A 23527-nucleotide genomic window follows, 5' to 3' on the forward strand; every position below is an offset into this window, starting at 1 on the left:
AGCTGCCACTGCTGTTCTGGCTTCTGCATTCTCACCGGGTTTCTCTCCAGATGCTCTCTTCATTTCTATTAGAACCGTTCCCGACTGACAGAAAACCTGCAAAGGTGGTACAGAGCATTCCCACATAACCCACACCCAGTTTCCCGTTATTATTATTGTACGCTAGTATGACATAAGTCACAGTAAACCACGGGTGATACATAAAATCCACACTTTATGCAGATTTCCTCAGTTTCCACCCGCAGGCCTTTCATTTCGGAGTCCCACCTAAGACATCACATTATATTTAGTTGTCATGTCTCCTTCGCCTCCTCTTGGCTGTGACAGTTACTCAGGCTTCACTGGTTAGGTATTTTGCAGAATGTCCCTTCACTGGAATTCGTCTTATGTTTTCCTCATGATCACAGGGTCTCTGAGGCAGAGACCACAGGTAAGATGTCATTTTCACTACCCCGTGAAAGAAGTGCAAACTGTCAACACCACTTAGCGCTGGCTCCTCACGTTGATTATCCGGCTGAGGAAGTGTTCGCCAAAGTCACTGTCAGGTTGCTCTTTTTGTTACCTTTCCACACAGAACTCTTTGGAAGGAAGTCACAGCGTGCGCTCTACACTGAGAAGAGAGCAGTTCAGTTCTTCCCTCTTAAGGAGGAAGCATCTACATGAACCATTTGAAATTCTTTTCCGGGGGACATCTTTCTCTTCTCCTCCATTTATTTATGACAGTATGAGCCAGTGCATATTCTGTACTTTGGGTACTAAGACAACACAGCTTTACTTTATTGTACCAATTATTATGCTGTTGTTACTGCTTGTGCGAATCAGCTTTGGCCAAAGAAAGCTCTTTCAGCCGGCTCCCGTGTTCCTCTGACATAACCCTTGCCACTTACGTTGCGGGGTTTTGTAGGGTCTTTAATACTTCCTTATTTTTGTACTACACGATGCTCTAGGCGCCTCTTGCCCCCATCACAGGAATGGCCATTTCTCCAAGGAGCTCTGGTTCCTTTCCCTAGAGAATGGTGTGAGAAACCAAGATCTGGGCACTCACCCTCTTTTCCAGTGGCATATCATTACCTCTAGACCCTTGTAGCCCACAAACCAAGTGTTTTTTGGTTTAACTCTCCACTGTTCAGTGTAGATAATTTCTAATGTCCCATTACTGATTCTTTCCTCAAGTCGGTCCAAGTTCACCAATAAGCTCACAGGCATTCTCCATTTCTGCTGTGGTTTTTAGTTCCAGCATTTCCGTATGATCTTCCCTCTGTCTGCTTAAAGCCCCCACCTGTTCACATATTGTTCCTTTTCCCCGCAATCTTTTAACACATTAATCAGTTATTTTACATTCCCCTATCAAACAGTTCCAGCATTTTTAAATCTAGTTCTACTGACTACTCATACTTGTAGTTTTTTGGGATTCTTTTTATCTTGTTTATCTTTTTGGTTGTTTTTGATTGAAAGGTGGGCAAGTTGTGTAGAGCAGTATAAGCCAATGTAAACATTATTTCTGGAACGAACACATCTCTTTTTCTAGACCTTCAGCATAGGGTTTAAATCAATCTGAGGTCAATAGCTGAGCTAGGTTTGCTAGGACTGATTCCCCTCAGTGTGTTACAGACTTCGAATGTGTCTCAAGTTACTTTGTATTTATAGTTAGGGCTGGTTTGCCAAGTTTCTCTCCACATCACACTTCAGCTTACTCTTAGCTGAAGCTCTTCCCTTTAGGCTTGTTCCTGAGCCTGACAAAGCTCCCCCCCACCCCCCCGCACTAGCCTTTCCTCCATCAGCTGACTGCTGCTATTACTGGAGGCCTGGTGGAATGGGGGCAGCAGGGGGAAATGTGTTGTTTTGGGTTAGCCTGTCTTAGGCAGCTAAAGGGTCCCTAAGTCTCACTGACCCTGCTTCAGTGGTAGGAGATCTCTAATAGTTGGGGCCCAGAATGTATCCCTGCCTCTCTCATGGCCTAGAGGATTTTTTTCTGATCCCTTCTTCCCACTGTGAATGGTCTTCACCTGTGTCTTTAGGACTACAGGATTTCTTAGTGGCCCAAGAGCTTCGTTAGTTCCATAGGAGCTAGGGGAAGAATTATGGTGGGGACATGTGCATTTCCCCTGAAGACTGCTGCTATTTCCAGAGGCCCATTTTGCAAGGGACACTTTCTCTGGTCTCTCAGCCTGCCCCGCCACCACCGCTTCCCCGAGAATAGCCTATAGGTGTGTGCAAACTCCCCCGGCATCTAGAACTCTCAGGTGTCTTTGCCCTCCTCGTCCCCTAGGGAACTCCGGGAGTGGCCTAGCCTACTACTGTTCTGCACTTATAGAAAACGTACCTGAACTCTTAATTTCACTAAGATGAAAAATGAAACTATGAAAGTACCCCAGCTCCTTGGTGTAAGGCAAGAGCTAATACCATCTCCTTATTTCTTGAGTTTTATTAAAATAATCTAAAATGTATTGTTTTTTTCCAACACGTAACTTATTCAATTATTCATCTGAACACTTAACCTTCACATTCATATGAGTAATTTTCAAACCCTATCCATTTCATTTATCACCACTTTTATAAATATTACTCCTTTAAGTTCTTTGATATTTTGTTTGGTCAAGTCCATCTTCAGGTACTTCCGCCGGGACAGAAGCCAGATGGAATGCTGAGGTCGCTGAGGTCACAGAGGCCGGGGAAGGCCTGCTCTGCCCGCATGTGTCCCAGCAGTCAGCAGCAGTATGCCAGGGCACGGTCCTACCCTCTGCTTTCCGTCTTTATTTAGCTTCACATACGAGATGCCTGGTGATTTGATTTGCTTTGTGGTTAACCCATTTTTTCTTATCCAGATACTTCAAAGATCTGTCCTTTCTTCTTGGGATTCATAAATCTCATCGGGACAAGCCTAAAATCTGAGCCCCCCCCCCCCCCGCCCAGTTTAAATTTAATCTTGCTTGTAGCATTTCATCACTTTCTGATCTGAAGACAAGTTTCTTCTGGTCGGAAATGTCCTTCTACTGTTTCTCTTACTGTTGTATCTTCTCCGCTCTAGATTATACAACTGATTCTGTGTTTTCTTTCTTCCATTTGCGAAGATGTACCTTTTTTCTCAGATTTATTCCCTTCTCAAGTCAAGGGAGTTGACAGAAGCCTCACGGCCCCATTTCAGGTGCTTTCAAACCATCCGAGGAGATGGTACAACCGCCGTGAAGCATGAGGAGCAGGATGACAGGCCTGCACCACCTGATTAAGACCTTAAAAGGCACTGGTAACATTCTTTAAAATAGAATTTGCAGGAGAAGACGCAGACACGGTCATAATTGCAGACACAATCCCCAAAGTACAAGATCTTCGAAGCACTGCTCCCAAACTGCCTTCCATTGCCGCTGACCAAAGATTAACCAAACCGGGAACAGAGGTCAGGAATTTGGGAAACAGATCGACTGTGTTCACTACTTTGCCTGAAACCAATATGACACCATGAAAAGTACATCCAGAAACCTTGGATGGCCGGGATTTTCATATGCTGAGAGCAGCCTCCTCTGTCCTCTTCACGCCCTCTGGTTCGCTGGACAAATCTAACAGTGAGTGAGAAAATACAAACTCTAATCTCTAAACCACATATTCTTGGAGCGCTCACATATACCCACCTCTTCAAATCCTCATGCTCCAGGGAACAAATCAGAAAATTCTGACAATCTGTAAGTGAATTAGCACTGGACTTAAACTGCAAAGAGTAACATGACCAACATCATCTGGCTGGTCCAGGGCACATACATGGGAAAAGCAGACTGTATTTCTGATTCTGAAACACTTGGCCCAAATTTTTCCTTCAAGGTCGCAAGCCACCTGACCACCCATTTTTGAAAGCAGCCTCACGACCCGGAGGGCCCTTACATGTGAAATCTCTGAAGAGCCCATCTGAAGACTCAAGTCAGCATGTGCAGAAAAGCATCACAAGACAGAAAGCATCCCTGAACTGTCACCTGGACAGGAGAGCACAATTTTCTTGTGTTACACACTTTGTTTATGACACCTCTTGTTGTAGCTACCTTCTCGTAACTACTGCATATACCCAAACACCGCCAGTGCACAGTGCTCACCGAACACTGTCTTCAACTGTATCCCTACAGCCCACCTCGGATGAAACTAAGTCAGAGTTCTTACGGTGGAGACAGACTCAGCACCTGCAGTTCAAGGGCAAGAGACCGTAGCTTATCAACCAACAACTTTTATTAGTTTCTAGAAAATCTAAAGGCAAAACAAAATGGCTCAGCATTTGTAAGACAAAAGGAAAGCTTACGTGGGCCGCCGCGTCTCCAGCAAAGTCAGCAGTATCTGGATTGCACTGACTATGGCTGATTCATTTTTCTCCTTGTGGAAAATATTTGATAGAAGTTGCTCTATAATTTCTTGCCTAGGGAAACAAATCAACAGTCAGGTGCTAATTGTAACATCAATTAACAGTAACGTCAGAGAAAAAGAGCATGGTAGCAGTAAGGCAAGTACTCTACAAAAGCTCAACCCCACTTGGGCATATTTGTTTCACTTAACAACATTTTATTTTTAATACATTTATTAAACCAGACAAGTGATCCTGCATATTCCAAAATCTAACTCTCCCACATGTATTCTCCTACTCCCTCCCCTCAGCAGAGTCACCTGGGCCCTGCTTGCCTCCACCGATCTTGTCGAGAGCCAACAAGTATTTCCAGACTGGAAGTCACCTCCCACTCCCATCAGGGTGCTGGTGGCGGCGGCTGTGGGTGGTAAGATCTGGAGCTCCTCACCCCACAAAATGAGGGGAATTTTTCAAAAAGGCTAATTAGAACCCATAAATGTCTTCCCACAAAAGCATTAATGTATAATTAACTAAGATCTAAAACACGTAAAGGTCAATTGTTGCATTTTACCCTACAATTAAAATTTGGTCAATCAAAATAACATGGCGGCAGAAGCGGATCTGCCTGAACTAGAGCCCAAAACATTCTCTACAGGCTCTTCCCATTATACACTCAAGGCCACGATGAATGTAAAACACAAGGGTAACTTGTCAGGTAAATTTATATGGACGTTCTCAAGGAAGGTCTCAGTGTCTTAGGATCTTGGTCATTTTCAGAATCCGAGTGGTTGGAAACCTGGGACCGCCCTCACAACAGGGGACACAGCTGGGCTGCCCCTGCCGCTCACCCAGCAGAGACGCCAGCCACCCCGAAGTACAGCTGTGTTCACTGCGTCCCAACACCAGTCCCCTTGCCAGGCTAGGGCAGCAAGTAGGACAGAATCTCCTTTTTATTTGGGGGAAGCAAATAAAACTGGTACCTAAGCTAACTTCAGAGGACCCCCTCCCCCCACCCCCACTCCCTGCCTTGGTGGAAGGAGCTTTCAACTACCCAGACCAGCACCAAAATGGTGAGACCTTCACCCAAAACAGCACTATAAAAATCACTCAACACACAGCAAGTCTACAGAACAAATACTAGGTTTGAGACTGGGCTCTAGAAAACAGGCAACTTTTTCACAGTAAATACATCTGTTTTTCAAAGAGCAGCCTCATGCCACAGGAGAGTATGGACCCAGCATCCAAGTGCAGATGTCCACCTTCTCGTTCAAGCAGAACGTTCTTCCTTCTCACGAGTGCATCACAGGCCCACAGACGCTGACGCCTGAGGGAGTGGCTCCCAGAGAGGCCCTCACTAGCTCATAGCTTCATCCGTCGCCTACAACCATGGAAGCGTCCTCTAATGGACAAAATGATATGATAACCAGCAAAACTCTGACGGTCAAGATGTTAATATACTGCCGAACCGTATCATGAGTCTTATCTAAACCTAAGAACATCAGCTGCCACAGAAGGAATCACGAGCCGAAGGACCAAGCTGCTCAGACAGGCTACAACGAGCGCTTTAGTATTCCTGAAATGGTAAAGCATTTATTGACACGTCAGAGAAACGGATTTTCTTTCACACTTAAAAAACCGAGTTCTCAGATCAGCATTAGTAAACTCCCCACAGGGGCTGCTCTACGCACGCACGAAGCCCTGCAAGGACTTTACCAGGCCTTGAGACTCCGGCGCACTTTTGTTGTGACTCTGCTTTCTACACGGGTAGTCAGAGGAGCACAACCTGGCCCGACTGAGATCAAACTCCAACTCATTCTAAGCTCGTTCGTATCAAGAATCAAAAGCAGCACGGTCCGACCTTCTCTAACACAACTGGTTTTAAAGGAATTTTAAACTTTTGAAGAATCCCAGAGTCACTAAACTGCATATACTCAATTTAAGCCCCAACTGCCACCCAAGCTATTCGCTGCCTAACACTTCCATCCATTTTCTCAGAGACCTTCTGGTGTGTCTACCTATGTTGACCATCCTCTCTAACCTGAGGTCGTTTCAAACTTTTCCTTACGTGCTACACCACACATACACGTAAGTGTTTATACACACCGTGGCACCCCAACTGTGGGCTGTTAGGCCATATAAAGAGCTGGGTCATCTGTATACTATGTATGGCCAGCAGATTGGCCTAATAATACAATATTGCTTTATTTTTCTGTTTCTCAAATATTGTACATTATCACCTAATAATGTATCAGCCATATACAAATGCTATTATGATTAATAAGTTTACCAAACCCGTAGAAGCCTCTAGTCACTGTGTATTTTTTTTATCAATAGCTACTAAAAGAATCACCATAACATGGGAGCATGTCTGATTATACTAAAGGGGGCTGGTTCTCATTCTCAAGAAGGATGCAGGAGGCACTGCTGTAGAGTAAGTCTCCCCACTGCCAACTGCGGTGACATCATCAAACCCCTAACTCATCATGACCATGAATCTGAAGACATTTACTCCAATGAATATTTAATAATGCCAATTCTGGGCATGTACGGTTCCGTTTAGAGCTGCCTGATCACTGGGACTAAAGACAGTCTGAACTTTAACAGCTGGGCCCTACCCAGGCTCCGGGGCCACACTCCCCAGGAGAGAGGCTCCGGGGGCGCTGAAACTCAGCACGCACTGCTGCCCGGTCCTGCATCTGGGGGGAACCTGCTGTCCCAGATGGCTGCTGCACTCGAAATGTAACGAGTGTGAACTGACCTGTACTAAGTGTAAAATACACACTGGCTTTCCAAAACTCTGGCAAAGAAAAGAATGTATAATACCTCCGTGATTTTTTTTTAAATAAGCATCTGTTCAAATATTTTTAATAATTAAATTTACTATATTATTAAAATTAATTTCACCTATTTTTTACTTGAATGTGGCTACTAGATCATTTAAAATGACATCTGACTTTTCTTTCTATTGAACAATGCTATCAAGAACCATGAGACTGTTGGTGTTCAACCTTTTTTTTAACCTACTCAAAGGGCAATTTTACATGGTTGAACCTAACACTACTATAATTACTAGTATTTGAATGTGGAATGTCTTATATTTACAAAAAGAGTATATACGCCATAGTGCCAAGAATAACAGAAGCGGGGAAGGAAACTGACATTTTACTTAGAAGCTGATAATTTAAGTTTCGCTTACTTCAGAGAATCAGTCAAATCCTTTCCTGGGAAAATACAATTCTACTTCTCAGATGACAGACTTTAAAAACGATACGACGTCTCTAATTTGCTCCTTGCTCATCTCACTGGGCGCATGCAGGCCAAATGCGTGCCCGTGCGCAACGGCAAGTATTCCTTCCGAAAATGTGCGAATCTAGAGAAGCTAGTATCCAAGGGCCGGCCGTTCACAAATTTCAAAACAGCACACCGTCCTCCACCTATTTTCCACCCAAACATGAGAAGGCCGCTCACAAGGAATCGTCTCAAAAGAAGGACAGAGCAGTACAGAGACAAAAAACAGACAAGGCTTGTAACCCTTCAAATCAGGTCTGGTCAGGTTGCCCCTAGTCAGCTGCAAAGGCACAGTAAATCCTAAGAAGAGCTTCTGGTAAAATCCTTGACTACGATGGGTCAAATCAGTTTGCGTATGAAATTATTCTTCACCAAAGACCTGCGGAGCAGTAACCCACAGTCTTCACGCGCTACCCCATCTTAGGACAGCTTAACAGAATTCTAGTTTATAGCTATTTCAAAAGTTCCAAGTCTACGCATAAATGTCATTTCTTTACATTCTTACCCTGCGGGTGTCCACTGGGCATCACAAATGGCTGAGATCGGATAAGCCAGTCCTCCCCCACCCAAGGGTATCTTGCAGGGTCATGATTCCCACCGATGGAAGACTTACCAACCACTCACACTGGTAACACAACAAATAGCATCAATTTAAAAAAGAAAAAGAAAAAAGAACAAGAACAGTTTTAAACATACTTTTCTAGAGTGGCAAGCAGCGGATCTGGTTCTGTACTGTTCTGAATTTGTAACATCTGGTCTCTGCTCAGGCGAACAATTTCACAAAGTGACTGTGAAGCATTTGAATGCCGCTAAGGGAAAAAAGTACAATTTTAACTATAAAACACATCAAATGTCAAGTTTATAACAAAACCTTAGCAAGTAAATTCCTTAAGAAATAACACAAATTAACACTGGCCGTAAGAAGCTGCAGTGAGTAAAAAGTCAAGCTCAGAAGAAGGAATGCAGGTTAAAAAAAAAAAAAAAGAAGGAACACAGGTAAACACGACTACCTGATCCTGCCAGGCCAACGAGCTTCACTTAACAATACCGCACAGCACAGATCACTATGTGCAGGGACATGGCATCAAAGTTCTGGCAAGGAGGGGCGCCTGGGTGGCTCCGTGGGTTAAAGCCTCTGCCTTCAGCTCGGTTCATGATCCCAGGGTCCTGGGATTGAGCCCCACAGGGAGCTCTCTGCTCAGCAGGGAGCCTGCTTCCTCCTCTCTCTCTGCCTGCCTCTCTGCCTGCTTGTGATCTCTAATAAATAAATAAAATCTTTAAAAAAAAAAAAAAAAAAAAAAAACAAAGTTCTGGCAAGGAAAAATTGCTACAACTGAGAACTTAAAAATACACCCCCCCAAAATACAGCTGACCTTTGAACAACATGGGTTTGAACCACACCAGTTCACTTCCACGCTGATTCTCTTAATACGTACAGTACTTATTTAAATGTATTTTCTCTTAGGATTTTCTTAGTAACATTTTCTTCTCTCTAACCGGCTTTACTGTAAGAACATGGGATGTAATACATACACAAAATATGTGTTAACTGATGGGTTGCCTTATTGGTAAGGCTTATGGCCAACAGCAGGCTATTACCAGTTAAGTTTTATGGAGTCAAAAGCTTTACATGGATTTTTGATTTCGTGGGGGGTTGGCACCCCAACTCCCATGTTGTTCAAAGGTCAACTGTATATATCTTTATCAGCACAGAACCTGATAAATCACCTTTTAAATCAGCACTGATTTGAAAAAAAAAGGCAAATATAGCTTTCTGGAATATACCAAAGGGCAAGAAATACTGCATCTTCTCCCAGTGTACAGTGTGTTTACCTTACAGGAAAGTCTAAAATCTTAGCGCCCAAATGCACTCTGTTCTGTGGCACGTGGCACTGGGCACCGCCCGCAGACAGAGCAGTTCGAGCCCAGGACAGGCAGGCAGTGATGTCCAGCACAGATGACAACACACACCAGGGTATCAAGTCCACTGACTAGAATTAGGAGTCTAACCATTCCTTAGTAAGTATCAACTGGTCCGTATGACTTCAGCATGTGACTTATCACTTAATACAAAACAGAAGTATGAACAGGACTGTCCAGAGGCAAAATTAACTTTCTTGCAAGTCAGGTAAGAAGCTGCTAATGCTCCAAATGCTTTGCCCTTTAGAAAAGAAAAAGAAGAAGAGCTGCAGACGGGCTTCTCCCGAGCCCTGCAGACTGGCGTGATTCCCTGCGGAGCAATCAGCTCTGTCTGAGAATGTGCAAGCCTAGCAACAGGCAAGCCTTGTCCATGGACGTGTATGCCCTGTGAAGGGGACAGGCCACGCTCCCATCATCACTCTCCACGGCCTGCACTGGCCACACCTGAATCACACGGGAGCAGCGCTCTGGAAGCAACCAACCCCCGCCCCGGGCACAGGAGGCACTACCAGCCCCACCGGCGCGCAGGCCCCCACTGCGCGGGGCTGCTCCCACCGCAGCAGCTGACGCAGGCGCACACAGGCGCACACCGGGCTGTGTTCTGAATGTTAACAGAACAACACTGCAGATGCGCTGTCCCAAAGGGAAGACTGGGAACCAGCAGCACCTTTAATGGTTAACTTTTTATGCGGGGTGGGGGGGGGCTGTTTTAGATAAATTCCAGGTATCAAAGTATCTGAATACATCCAAGGAGAAGGGGCTACATCAAGCTTTCTGAGCGGGGTATCCTCTGGATACCTTCCCCCCTTCATACTCCTCCACCGTCTTACTCTTCAATCTAACTGGCAGCTTAAGGCACACGGGAAGGTTCCCTGACCTCCCCACAACACAGCCCGCACATCTACTACAATCACCTCCTTCCCAGAGAGGAGGCTGAGTCGCAGAGCTGTCATGTCTGCAGGCAGAAAGGGCTAAACGTGGGCAATCCCACAGGGCTCGGGCTGCGACCGAAGGCGGCAGCAGGAGCAGCGGCAGGGGGCGCCTGAGTGGCTCAGTGGGTTAAGCGACTGCCTTTGGCTCAGGTCATGATTCCAGGAGTCCCAGCTCCATGGGGAATCTGCTTCTCCCTCTGACCTTCTCCACTCTCATGCTTGCTCGCTCTCGCTCTCTCTCTCTCAAATAAATAAATAAATAAAATCTTTAAAAAAAAAAAAAGAGGGGGGGGAGCAGCAGAGCTGGGAGCCTCCTCCACTGGGGCCAATGGCTAGTCCAGGAGACCCCGCCCAAACAGGCATCCCCTCAGCACAGAGCTCAGTCTGCAAACGGCAGAGCAGCCTCAATCCTATTGCCAAGTCAACCCTCAGCTCCTGGGACAAAGCCAAACCTGTCAGTGCCTCTGGCCAAGAAAGGCCAAGAAGTACGAATGCCAAGGGCTCAACACTCCACGGCTTCAACGGTGGCAAAGATTCTGATGTGCTGCTGCACAGCGTAGCCAGAACAGAAAACACAAGTGCAGATGCGGCCACACCATTTGGGCTAACGGATGTGTACAGAAGGAAAAAGAAGTAGGACAGAGGAGGTCTGTAACAAAAGCAAGCAGGTTCAGCTCCAAGTTCCAGAAGATGGTGCTAGAACCAGGGCCTGCTGCTGTCCACGTTTCTGAAAAATGTTCTGGGCATCAGCAAAATGTAGCCTTTAGTGATTAGAAAATTGTCAACTTTAAGAATGCCAGATTTTACCTGTCCTCTACCTTCATGCCTCCTACAATTATGTTCTACACCCAAATAAACACAGTTCCACTTTTTCAAAAAAATTAAGTTTACAGTCACACAAGAGAACTTACATCTTCTTCTTGCGATGGATGAACTATTTCCACAAGTCTCTGGATAATTTGCTCCTCATTTAACCACTGTAAAACACATTGTAGAGGTAATGATAGCAATGCGTGGCTCTTGTTCAAACCCCAATGAAGATTAACATACTTGGAAATATCCATCACATTTTAAGTAGAATGTTACAGATTTCTCTGGACTTTGAACACTACAGAAGTTAAAAGTTCCCCAAGGAAAATGCCAGTGAATGTATTATTTAAACTGTAGCCAACACTACCAACTATGCCCCAAATTACAATTCCCACATAAAAAATTCTAACATCAGCTTCTTAGCCACAGGGTAGTTCTCAAACAGTAAGCACTAAAAAGGTCTGTATTTTGTTTGGGGGGGGGGGGTGTAATTCATACATTTTCTGTAAGACAGTATTCACCCTAAGTCAGCGTCAGAGGGGCACCTGGGTGGCTCAGTCAGTTAGGAGCCTAGATCAGAGCGCTGGCTGGGATCTCAGGGTCAGTCTCTGCCCTCAGAAGAGTCTGCTTGAGATCCTCCCTCCCCCTCTGCCCCTCCCCACTCCCATGCCTGAGTACGTTCCCAAGTAAACAAATTAATCTTAAGGGGGGGGGGGGCAGCTTCAGAAAGACTAAGAAAAGCAGTATTTAGTATCAAGCCTCTGGGTTAAAACATATGATGAACTTTCAGACTCCAAAACCAAAACAGCCACAGGAAAGGAAACAGGGGGGCAGGGCACCACGGCAGCAGAGTTCATCTGCCCCGTCACGAGTTAGTAAAGTGCCAGTATCCTGCCCAGGACAATCTCTTCCTCATCTACATGCGAAGTACCACCGTGAATGAAAATCAGGAGAGGAGAAGAATAGGGAGAATAAATTAAATACGAGCTGCAGCAGCACGTTAGGCAGGAAGAGAAGCAACACAGTAAACAAGGCACTTACAGTCAAGAAAGGACAAAACAAACAAACCTCAAAACAGAACCCAAAGGTTAAAGGGAAACTGGGGGAAACAGGGCGGCACAGGGCTGGGTGGCAAGAAATCAAACACAATTTGCTAAGGGCACAGCTGCCTGCTCCTTAAAGAGAATGGTGCCCAAGGAAGATGAAAACGAAACTACGAGAGGGTACAAAGCTAGAGGTCCAACTTTATCTTTTAAGATCGGTTTCAAAATGGGCGTATCAGTCACCCTCCTGGGGATCTTGCCAAAATGCACACTCTGATTCAGTAGGGCAGAGGTGAGACCTGAGTCCCCAGGTGACACTTGGGGCTACACTTTAGCCGCAATGGGGGGAGGGGTGGAGAGGGGGCCTGACCACCAGGGGAGCAGGAAGGAAACTTTGTGCGCTATGAAAGGATCAGCCCCACACTCCTACTGCCTCCACAGCCATTAATAAGAACCTATGCCCCCACGACGGGCACCCAAATCTAAGTTTCTAACCACCCTTCCCCTAACCTAAGCCTTTATTAACTGCCTATCACCATATCGCTCCAGAAGAAATGGCCCTAAAATTCAACTCAGAAGTGACAAAAGAATTCTAAAAAAACTATACTTAATCATTACTCCCTAGAGCAATCCAAAGGTGACCCCTCCCCTTGCCCTCAACAATCCTTCCTGGAATCTTCAACATCTTCTGAGAAAAGATAGCCACAAAAACACACCTAAAAAGAACCAACACCCCAATTTCTGGTCCCTTCCTACAGGCAACTCCAGGACATTCACTAGGTACCCTTAGCTGGTGTCCTCACGATGACCACGGTTCTCAGGAGACTTCTGCCTGGTTCTACAGAGCCAGCCCTGACCGCATCCCCCTCACACAAACACGTGCCCAGGCACGCAGCAGAACATGCCTTTCCTGGAATACCACCTGACAGGCCCTCCTGCCTCTCCTCTGGTTCTTCCAGTCTTTAATTAAAATCAGCATTTCCAATAAAACTGATTTCAAAGAAATGAGTAGGTGCTAGGGTTTGGGATGGAACAGGTTGGGGAAGGTTCTGGAAGAAGGGAGTGAAGAGAATCAAAGAGGAGGAGACAGAAGACAAGAAAAAGGGGCAAAGATAAGAGCCTGTGCGGAATCTCACATTCAGTTATTCACACTCTCCCTCTTCCCACCCAAATTCCACTTAAGACAGCTCTTCAAGAGGCACACGTATCCTAAAATAACCATCTACCGAAGTTTTAAAATATGTGTGCTTTTCGAAGTAAGCCCCATTCTCCTCTTCTCCTATGATCCTAACTACCCACAAGAGGAACACTACCCTGACGGCTCACTTCCTGGAACACGTGCCTTTGCAGCCCTGACCCTGCGGTGTGGTCGCGCTCTCAAGAGCGGCACCTCATGGAATCCCCAGACCAGATCTGCAGCTCCCCATCTCCTGCTCTTTCCACGAGACAAGCTTTAAATGCATTTTCAACCCATTCCACTGCCCTACTCCAACTGAAAACCAAACCAGCAGGGAGTAAAGAGCCCCTCACAAAGAAACACCGCAGGACCCTCCAGATGCGCACATCTGGAACCCTGCAAAATCGTAATCTCTTCCTACCTTGGAACCCCCTTCCTTCCCCACCCTGCCCTCCTTCCAGAAAGCCCCACCCCCGCCCCGTTTCCCAGACAACCTTCCTCTCCCAAGCCCCGGTGCAGGGGTCCTGATTCTACTCACGTTCAGCACATCTTGCCTGGGCTGCGGAGGCTCGATGCACGTCAGGAGCCTGAGCAACAAGTCCATGATGGCCGAAGTTCCTATGTGCTTTATGATAAGGTCTACGAAATCACGTTTCTTCTTCAAGAAATCCACAATCTAGAGGAGAACAAACCACACCTGAAAGACACGTAACCGGGGAACCACCACCTTCACAGCATATTCCATCCTGACCCCTCCAAGTGCCCCTCTCGAAACCCACTGCCACGCTGAGTGGAGGAACGGCAGACGCTGAGCTGGAACCAGAGGGGAGCCTGGGGAGCCTGCTGACTGTCAGCGCACGCAAAGCCCCTTGGGGAAAAAACCTCGTATTACCACACGTTTCCTCACACAAATACACCATAACGAAGTCTTTTATTTCTGTTCACGTTCATTATTAACTGTCAGAGAATAAGGACAAATAGTTTAATGCCCAACAGAGAGCCCAAGAACATACCATTCAGCAGTTTATGGACATAAAGCAAGTCCCTCAGACTGCACTAAAATGCAGAGCAAAGACTCAAAATCCTAACTGGTCCCTAGCAAGCAGGAAAAAACAATTCAAAACACCAAGTGTTTTGTTGTTGTTGTTTTTTAAGAAGGAGCTTACAGGTGGTACGGTCTTTTTTTTTTTAAGATTTTATTTCTTTATTTGACAGAGGGAGAGATCACAAGTAGGCAGAGAGGCAGGCAGAGAGAGGGGGAAGCAGGCTCCCTCTTGAGCAGAGAGCCCGATGCGAGACTCGATCCCAGGACCCTGGGATCATGACCTGAGCCGAAAGCAGAGGCTTTAACCCCCTGAGCCACCCAGGCGCCCCTCAAAACACCAAGTGTTTTTAAGTCCGTCCTGGTGGCGAGCTCAGCTGCTACACAACATCACGTGTGGCCCGACCTCAGCTGCTCGCTGACGAGATCGACACCAGGAGGGCGAGCGTGGAGGAGACGGGCAGCGACACAGAAGGGACCTGAGACGTTACCACTCCCACCTGGGTCTCTCTTCTCTGCAAGAAGAGGCAGAGAGTTCTGTCCTGCACACCCCTGTGGGCCTTCTGCCCGTCTGCACCCAGTGTCTCTTCAAATGTCGCGGAAGCAGTATGGTCAGTGTGGCAGCAGCTAAGTCTCAGCGAACCTTCTCGATGCCCTCGAGGAGGGGCTGCCCCACTCCACGTGCCAGACAGGGAAACCAAGGCGCAGGCCAGTGAAGTGTCTTGCCAGAGCCCAACGGTGGCTGCCCTGAAGTTTCAACTTAGATCAGCGTGCCACAAAAGCCACAAATCCTGCCGTCATCCCAGGGACGAAGTCTATGAGCCAGAGATGACAAAAATCGCTTCACGCCCCCCCGGCACAAACGGAGGAGCACCTGTGACCTGCTGCTCCTCTGAACAGGGAGGTAAAATGTGGTGACATAAGCCTTCAAGAAATGAGACACAATTAATCCATCACAACTGAGTCACACAGTAGTTGTTACAAGCACAGTGGAGGAAAAAAGAGGAAAAAGCCAGACATGACCAAGATACCGTCTGGTTCTGTGGAGAAAGCACCAGCTCAGGAGGCCAAAGGCACGAACTGGGTCCAGGGCCGCGGACAGCACCGTAAGGACAGTGAGGGGTCCCTGACAGAGGATGACGCCGCAGAGATGCTACCCCTCCCGACACCGAAGGGACCCCGTGGCTGGCTGTCCTGGCCCGTGAGCTGAACGACTGCGTCAGGGGAGCCAGGCCGGGCCCCTGGTGTCCTCGCTCCCCACAGCTGCACGCAGCATCGCTCGCATCTCACGGGACGGAAACCATTTCCACCCTTAGTCCTCCAACCAAGAGAGGCTCTAGAAGAGCGACGGTGACCAAATCCTCTCATTTTCCTTCCGAGAGCGCCTAAGCCAAGAAGCACGCGGAGCCGCCGAGTGACAGGCCCCCCTCTGAGCCCTGCATCGGCAGACGCCAGCGACTGGGTGCGACATGTGGGACCCAGAAGGGCAGCGCCAACCCTCAGAGTCCCAGGAAGCTTCAAGTGTTCTCGCTTGTATCAAAGGTACAGTGAGAACAGGAGCCCCTGAATTTGGGCTCCGCTAGCACGGAGCGAAGAGAAAAACCACGATGCCGGCGAAGGCCTGTGTCTGTCACAGCTGCAGCCACCTGAAAGGACCAGGACTCGGGCTGACGCGACGGCGTGCACTCCGCCAGAACGCTCAGCAGCCCCGTCCGTTCTCGCCAGAAGGCAGAAGAGGGGAAGACGGCCTGTACGACAGGCATCGGGATTCGGGGATTACCCTCTAAGAAAAACGAACCTCGATTCCAATACATCTCAGGGCATAATCCCGCCTAATTAAGAACATGAAAGTACAATCTTGTCTAAAATAAAACACGCATCCACTGTGCCTTGGCAAAGGACGGACATACTGGGCCTAAAATAGTTCCATCCCTCCATGTCCGCTGACGGCAAAGGACGGGTCAGGGAGCCCGTTTCCCACCAGGGAGGAGCCAGGCCCGGCCAGACCGACCACCTGCAGCCCTGGCATCGCACCCTGGTGCGTCTATGCGCGCCTGAGCGTCGGAGGCCCTCGCTGCTCCTTGGGTGCCTGTTGCCAGGAGTGGAGCAGAATCTCCCCGTAAGCACACCCTTCTTCACACCGTATGCACTAGAGTCATGACTCTCAAGTCTCAGTATGCATCAGAGTCCTCTAGAAGACTTACGAGAACTCCCAGATCGCCTGTCTGACTCACAAGGTGTGAGGTGGGGCTGACAACCTTGCATTTCTGTCAGATTCTCAGGTGGTACTCACGCTGCTGGTCATGAAACCGTGCTCTGAGAACCACAACACATACGGCAGATCCTTGGAAAATCAATTTCCCAAGTGTGTCTGAGCTGTTCAGGAACAAAACAGATGCTGGGGGGGGGGGGAGACGGGGAGGAGAGAGAGGGGACAGTTCCCTCCACAGTGAAGTAGGGTTTTCTGCCCAGCACTACTGGATAGGAAAGGCAGTCTAAACAGAGACGTCTTGAGGCGCCGGGGTGGCTCAGCCGGTTGAGTGTCTGACTCTGGCTCTGGTCATGATCTCAGGGTTGTTGGGATCGAGCCCCACTTGGGCTCCGTGCTCAGCGGGGTGTCTGCCTCTCCCTCTGCCCCTCCCCTGGCTCACACTTCTCTCTTTCCCTTGCTCCCTCAAATAAATAAATAAAACCTTAAAAATAATAATAATAAAATAAACAGAGACGTCTCAAGCTAAACACTTAAGTTTTTGAGTGGAATCAAAACAAAATCGTCATCATTTGTATAAACTAATCATCAATTACATTTACGGAAAAGCTTTTTGATTTACAGCCTCATTTGTGTTGCGCTCATCATTACAGGAAAGAAAAATACCAAAAACAACAGTCGCTTCACCAGAGTCACTACAACGCCACTCACATCTTCGGCCACTCAGTATGAGGCATGGCACTGCCTTCGCCAACAGACAGCCCACGCTCTCGTGCTTGCAGTTACTGGTCAAGAGAGGAGACCAGGGGCACCTGGGTGGCTCAGTGGGTTAAAGCCTCTGCTTTCGGCTCAGGTCATGATCCCAGGGTCCTGGGATCGAGCCCCGCATCGGGCTCTCTGCTCAGCAGGGAGCCTGCTTCCTCCTCTCTCTCTGCCTGCTTCTCTGCCTACTTGTGATCTCTCTCTCTCTGTCAAATAAATAAATAAAAAATCTTTAAAAAAAAAAAAAAAAAAAAAGAGAGGAGACCAAAGTACACTGCTATGCTGGGCCATGAGGCGCTCCGAAGAGAACACGCCAAGCTAGAACATGGTCATGGATGTGGAGGTCAGTGTTAAGTCCGTATATTTAAATACACTCCGCTGCAGAACCTGGACTGAAGGCACACTCAGAACACAATTACAGGGGATCGTCTCAGGGGGACGATCAGCCCTAATACTTACCTTCTGGAAAATGGTATTTACCTGTTCTGGTTTTCTGCTGATAAGAATACTGAGCACCTTGCTGAAGAAGCTGGCAAGTAGCGGGTTCAAGGGGGAGTCGTTTAGGAGGAAGCTATATAACCTCACGAGCAGGGACTCGTCTTCCCCCAGCCTATCGTTCATCTGGGAGACATCGGAAGTGAGCAACTCACAAGATATATTTGGGTACCTAGAAGAACAGGACACTCGTGTCATCAACAGTTCCATTACAGAAAGTAGAACACAAATCAGAAATGTTTCCTAAAATTTTGTGAAAAATAACAAAATCACCTCTGGGAATTAGAAAATCGTTTCAATTCATTCTGTCCAACCTCTAGATTTTCTACTAGATTTTCTACAGTGAATTTTCTACTGTATCTAAAAACTTACTTCTAAAGCAAGCTTGTACAGGATACACTTTCCCTAACAAAACTAGAGCACACCTAGGGCTCGGGAGCCCGGGGAGGCCGCACCGCGGGCAGGGCACGGGCCGCCTCTGGCCATAGCCGTCAGCGGCAGAGCCTGTAGGTTTGAAAACCGGCGCCTGTAGGACAACGGTGGGGGATGCTGGTTTCCAGGAAACTGCACTACACACGGCACCCTGTAAGGACTCAAGGCACATTCTGGTTCCAAGACCTGCCACCTCTGTCTTCACAAGGCTGCGAGTTTTGGAGGGTCTACCAAGTGTTGGATCTGTACTACGCCTTAAGAGAATCACTGCTGTAACGTAAGGAAGTGGAGAACAAGACATCAGCCTGAGTCACCCAAGTAGGAGAGCGGCAACGCAAAACACCAGCTCTCCACGCCGGCCTTCCCAGGTCTCCCAGGGATCCGCCCGCCATCAGGTCTCACTGCTGTGGGACACAGATCTCTTCTGCAGACCGCACAGCCCTGGAAATAGCTGCAGCCCTAAAGGCATGCTTGCCGTTGACCACCAGAGCACTCTCTGACAATCAGACAGCGAATCCGCCTCCTCCGCTCACTCCTCTTGCCACATTTTCTCTTCTGTTTTCAACAGCAACAAGTGCAGACTCCAAGGCCGGTCCACACGATGCTCTCCGCCACCCCCAAGTTCACGTCTCTGCTCTTTACTCCTCCCTGTCAAGCAGCCAGGATCCAGGACCAGCTAGTCATCTGGAGTGGCAAGTCAAGGCTGGCCGGACAGGGACGTGACAGAACAGCGACAAGTTGCTATCTGACAGGGGAGAGGCGAGGACTGTTGCCTGGAACCCAGACAATACCCCTCGAGGCATCCAAGACAAACAAGGGCGGCCTGCCCTGAGGCTCCTGGCTCGAGAGGCCACCGGCCACAAACCAGAAGGCCGCAGCCGCCGAGGGGCTCTGCTGTGAGGTCGGAAGACGGAGCAGTACGAGAACGTCCCCACGTGAACCTCGGTAGGGAGGAAGCGAACAGACAAGAAAGGACAGAACTGGCAGGTGTGTGGGCACGAAGAGCGTATTATCAAATAGCTTTCTTCTGAGGCTCAAATTAAAGTCTGTCTTTCTTACTTTACGGAACATGTGGGCTCGAGGAGGCTGTAATACAGAGCCACCACGATGCCAGGGGCGGGCTAACGCAGCCGCTGCAGGTGTGGCTTCTGGCCTCTCACCACCTAGGTCCAGACTGTCTCTACCACTTACAAGCCGCTTCACCTTGAACAAGTTATTTAACCTCCCTGGCCTCAGTTTCCAAGTGTGTAAAATTAACCCAGTAGCCTTTACCTCACGGGGAAGGATAATACAAAATACTGAGAAGAAGGAAAGCTCGCTCTTTTTATTCCCCTTTATTTTCCACTTCATAAAACTTCCAAGATGCTGCTTTGGGGGCTGGGGGGTGCGTTGTCTCAACTGCCCCAATCTGAAACTGCTGGCAAATAAAGCGCCGGTAAACCACGTGCGTAGGGTATATTCTCCAAATCCTGACACACAAGGTCCGGAACAGGACATGGGCATTTAAAACATCTTTTTCACAGATTTTTCAGGTATTTTTCCAATGACTGAACCACAGGATCTAGATAATGAAGCACACATATGGGGCCTCGGTACTATACGTAGGGCTCAAAGTCCTGGTTCCGGACAGGCTGGCGCTCCTCTGTCCTAAACATTAGACCAGCTTCTAACACACCCAGAGACCCCCTCCCCATTTCACTCTGCCTCTCCGCCTCCCCCGCTGCATGCTCTGACTTCACCTCCTTTGTAGGGACAACACGGAAGCATCAGAAGAGACTGCCCCCACAACGTGCATCCAGGCGCCTCCCTCCCCCCTACCCACAGGGCCCCCTGCCCCGCCGTCCTTCTCATCAGACGGCCTCCCACCTGCTCTGGCACAGCACCTCCCTGGATGGCCCTCCCTCTGGCCGGCAGCTCTCTCCACACTGCACGGCTCTCAGCAGCACACAAACGTCCCGCTAGTTCTCCCACCAGGGATAAAAACTCCACCACACCTCTCCCGACTCGCATCTGCCTGCAGCACCCACTTTCTCTCTCTGCTGCTTTTCCGGGAGACTCTGGAGAGAATGGTCTCTGCTCTGTGGCCGGTTCTTCCTCAGAGGCATTCCGGCCAGGCTCTCGCCTCCAGCACTCCAGAGAACTACAGTGACGGGCCACGTGCTCTGTCAAGAGCGCCCCCGACCCGCCTGTCCCGGTTCTCCTTCCCGAGACCTGGCTTCCCTCGGCTTTCGGGGCGGCGGCCCCCTGCAGTCCCGCTATAGGAACCTCGACCCAACCAAGAGCATCTTAGCTTAAGGATTTACTATGCTACAAGGACCTATTCTCAAAGTTCTGTTAGTTCAAATTTCTGCTGAATTATTTAGAACTGAGGTATCTGTCATTAAGATTAAAAAGGTGAGTGCCAAATGACAAACGTTTAATACCTTGTATATGATCACTTAGGACAGTGATGAGTTCAGCCCACGTGTAACTAATATAAAGTTATGAGACTCACAAAACACAGCAATCACTCTATCCCCAGACTATAAGCACTAGTCTAAATTTCCTGAGGTGACCACAGATCAATCTTAGCCCCAGAAAGCTTTCAGATCCCACCTGCTAGAACCCTCTGTGGATCCAGCCGTGAAGCGCGTATCTCACGCCCAGCGTGGGGGGCTCCGACCCGGCCGGAAGTACAGCAGAGCTCATCTGCCCAGCGCAAGTCACGGACCCTCAAAATGGGGCCACTCACAAGGCTGTGTGTCCAGGGAGGCCCACCTGCTCTCGCAGCCTCAAAGGCAGCACAAAAAGAGCGCGGGCCAAGACAATACTACAAAAGCCATGACCACATTGTGGTGAAATACGCACCTTCCCTAAGGTGTGGTGTGCCTGTTCTTCTTAGTTAAAGAGGTATTAGCTTCATTCAGCCACTGAGGAAACCAATCCTGGAAGGGTAACCCCTTTGGCTCAAATTCTCTAAGAGGGGACCGCGACACCCCTTCAGGTGGGCTGGACACAGAGCCCACAGCGCCCCGGCTCCTACCAGGATAAGCCCTGCGACAAGCCGCACCCACACGTCCTGGTTCACTGGGAAGGGAATCCCAGAACAGCCAAGTGTCTGTCTTCTGGGGGATGGGAGTATACTGGTCTCCCTGCTGCCGCATTCCTTTCCTCCTCTGTTTTAGGGCACCGATTCGAGTGGAGGCTGTCGCTAATGCTCGCTGTCCATCTTAATGGCCAGCAGAGAACACAACCTCACCTATCTGAAATCCCAAGCTACCGGTAACCTGAAAGCATTAGTAAGTTTTATTTCCCTGACAGCAAAATTCTCCCCATGAAAGAAAGAAAAAGATATCTGAAAAGAGGAAGAGACTGGGGGAGGAGAAAGGGCAAAGAAAAAATCTACCAAAAGCTTTAATTCTTCCTATTCCATTAAGTTTATTTAATGCATAATATTAATGACTCTCTGTTCCTGCATCTCTCCCATTTTCTGGGGAGGAGGGAAAGAGCCCAACGCAGAGGGGAGACGGCCCACTGAGCCCGCAGTAGCTGACATGCGCGTCGAGTGCTCACAATGGGTTTCCAACCACGTGCGGTCCGAGGGTCATAAGAGACGGTGATGAAGCCCCCTAACCACCCGCCCCCCTGGCACTACTGCTCAGCGGTGAGCAGGAGAAACTAGTGAGGAGGACATAAACCCTCTACGGTGATCCAAGGTGCTAGCCGCTTAAATTTACCTCCACTGACGTTCACCAAGACCCACTCCCTTATCTTAACAAAAGCCCGAATTTCTTGTAGCAGTGACGGTCTTCATAACCCAGGCTCTGGCTTAGATTTGCCAGGTGATCTGGGGCAGGAACATCATCTCTATCTTCCTATTTGCAAAGAAGAGAAAATACTTACTTGAATCGTCTTACTATTTTCAGAAACGTCATCACTGTTTATAAAGCACTTTGCCCTTCCACAAAGCCTTCTAACTGCAATTTAGAACGCTCATTTTAAAAACCCTGTGATTTCACTGGACTTGGTTCTAGAAGGGATTAAATGCTGCACTGAGTCTGTCACTCGGGACCATCTTAACACTCTACACGGTCTACCACAGCCCTGGGGAATTGCCGGAAAACAAGCATAATATTCTACCCCCGCTTCACTTTAGCCCCACCCTAAAGAGAAGATTGAATTTTCTTACTTGTATCTGATCTTTTCATCCATGTCTTGAGGTGGTTCTTCTATAATGAATGAGACTAAATCTTCGAGACATTCTGCTTTTAACAGAAACTCTATAAGTTTGCGGTTCTGAGCTTTACATTCCTGTAAAACATCTTCCTCATCCATTAACTCCTTCAGTGTTACATCTTCTCTTTCTAGAAGTGTGTCTATGTGGGATGATGAATGAAGATCAAATTTCCAAAACATGCTGGTCTAAACAAAATGCAGAGAGTATTTCAAATAAAATTTCACATATTAATTTTTCAAATTTCAGTTGAGTTTTACAATCTAAAATGCCAACTTGAGTCATATAAGTAAAATAAGTGTCATATTGAACCTATAAAATACTTTCTAAATAAGTAAAATCAGCAGGATTTTTCTCAGAAAATAGTTTTATTGATTAAAAAAAATCTCTGACTTAAATGCTTAAACTTGGGATGATTTTAACCTATAAAATTTGTTAAGAATTTATCCACACTTTGTTAAGAATTTATCGCTGGGAGGGGCACCTGGGTGGCTCAGTCGGTAAGTGTCTGACTCTTGATCTCCGCTCAGGTCTCGATCTCACAGTCATGAGTTTGAGCCCCATACTTTAAAAAATTAAAGAAAGAATTTAACGCTGGGAAAGCAAGAAAGTAAACCCTTTCCTACAGTTGAAGAACACATTCTTACACGTAAGTAGTATCTTCAAGCAACAAATGACAAGCACTGTGACCTAAGTACCTAGTATTCGTCAGAAGACTTAAGAATTAAATAAATCACCACACAAACCAGCACTTTCAGCCACTAAGAGCACTTTCACAGGTGAAAGTCTGAAAGCCATAAAATGATAAAATCTGTGCCATTCTTAAAAAAGAAACTAAACTAAAACTTTGTTGTTGACGAATGAGGGAAACCCGCATCCTCAGTTA

At 47.7% G+C, this 23527-nt stretch overlaps 1 protein-coding gene across 9 annotated transcripts in view; it reads right to left on the reverse strand.

Moving 5' to 3' along the window:
• Positions 1–23527, reverse strand: part of PPP6R3 (protein phosphatase 6 regulatory subunit 3) — a 144388-nt gene that overhangs the window by 51288 nt on the left and 69573 nt on the right. For 6 of the 9 annotated variants that reach the window (XM_080815910.1, XM_080815913.1, XM_080815909.1 and 3 more), the window contains exons 3-8: positions 22597–22829; positions 17982–18168; positions 14027–14164; positions 11370–11435; positions 8303–8415; positions 4280–4393 (exon numbers count right to left, since the gene is read on the reverse strand). In XM_080815910.1, coding sequence (XP_080672036.1) covers positions 4280–4393; positions 8303–8415; positions 11370–11435; positions 14027–14164; positions 17982–18168; positions 22597–22823 — 845 coding nt within the window. In that variant the 5' untranslated portion in view covers positions 22824–22829. The remainder of the gene's footprint in view (positions 1–4279; positions 4394–8302; positions 8416–11369; positions 11436–14026; positions 14165–17981; positions 18169–22596; positions 22830–23527) is intronic. The other 3 variants (XM_080815911.1, XM_080815912.1, XM_080815914.1) reach the window with 3 other exon arrangements.

The sequence above is a fragment of the Martes martes genome (genome assembly GCF_963455335.1).
Source record: "Martes martes genome assembly, chromosome: 10".
Taxonomy (NCBI): domain Eukaryota; kingdom Metazoa; phylum Chordata; class Mammalia; order Carnivora; family Mustelidae; genus Martes; species Martes martes.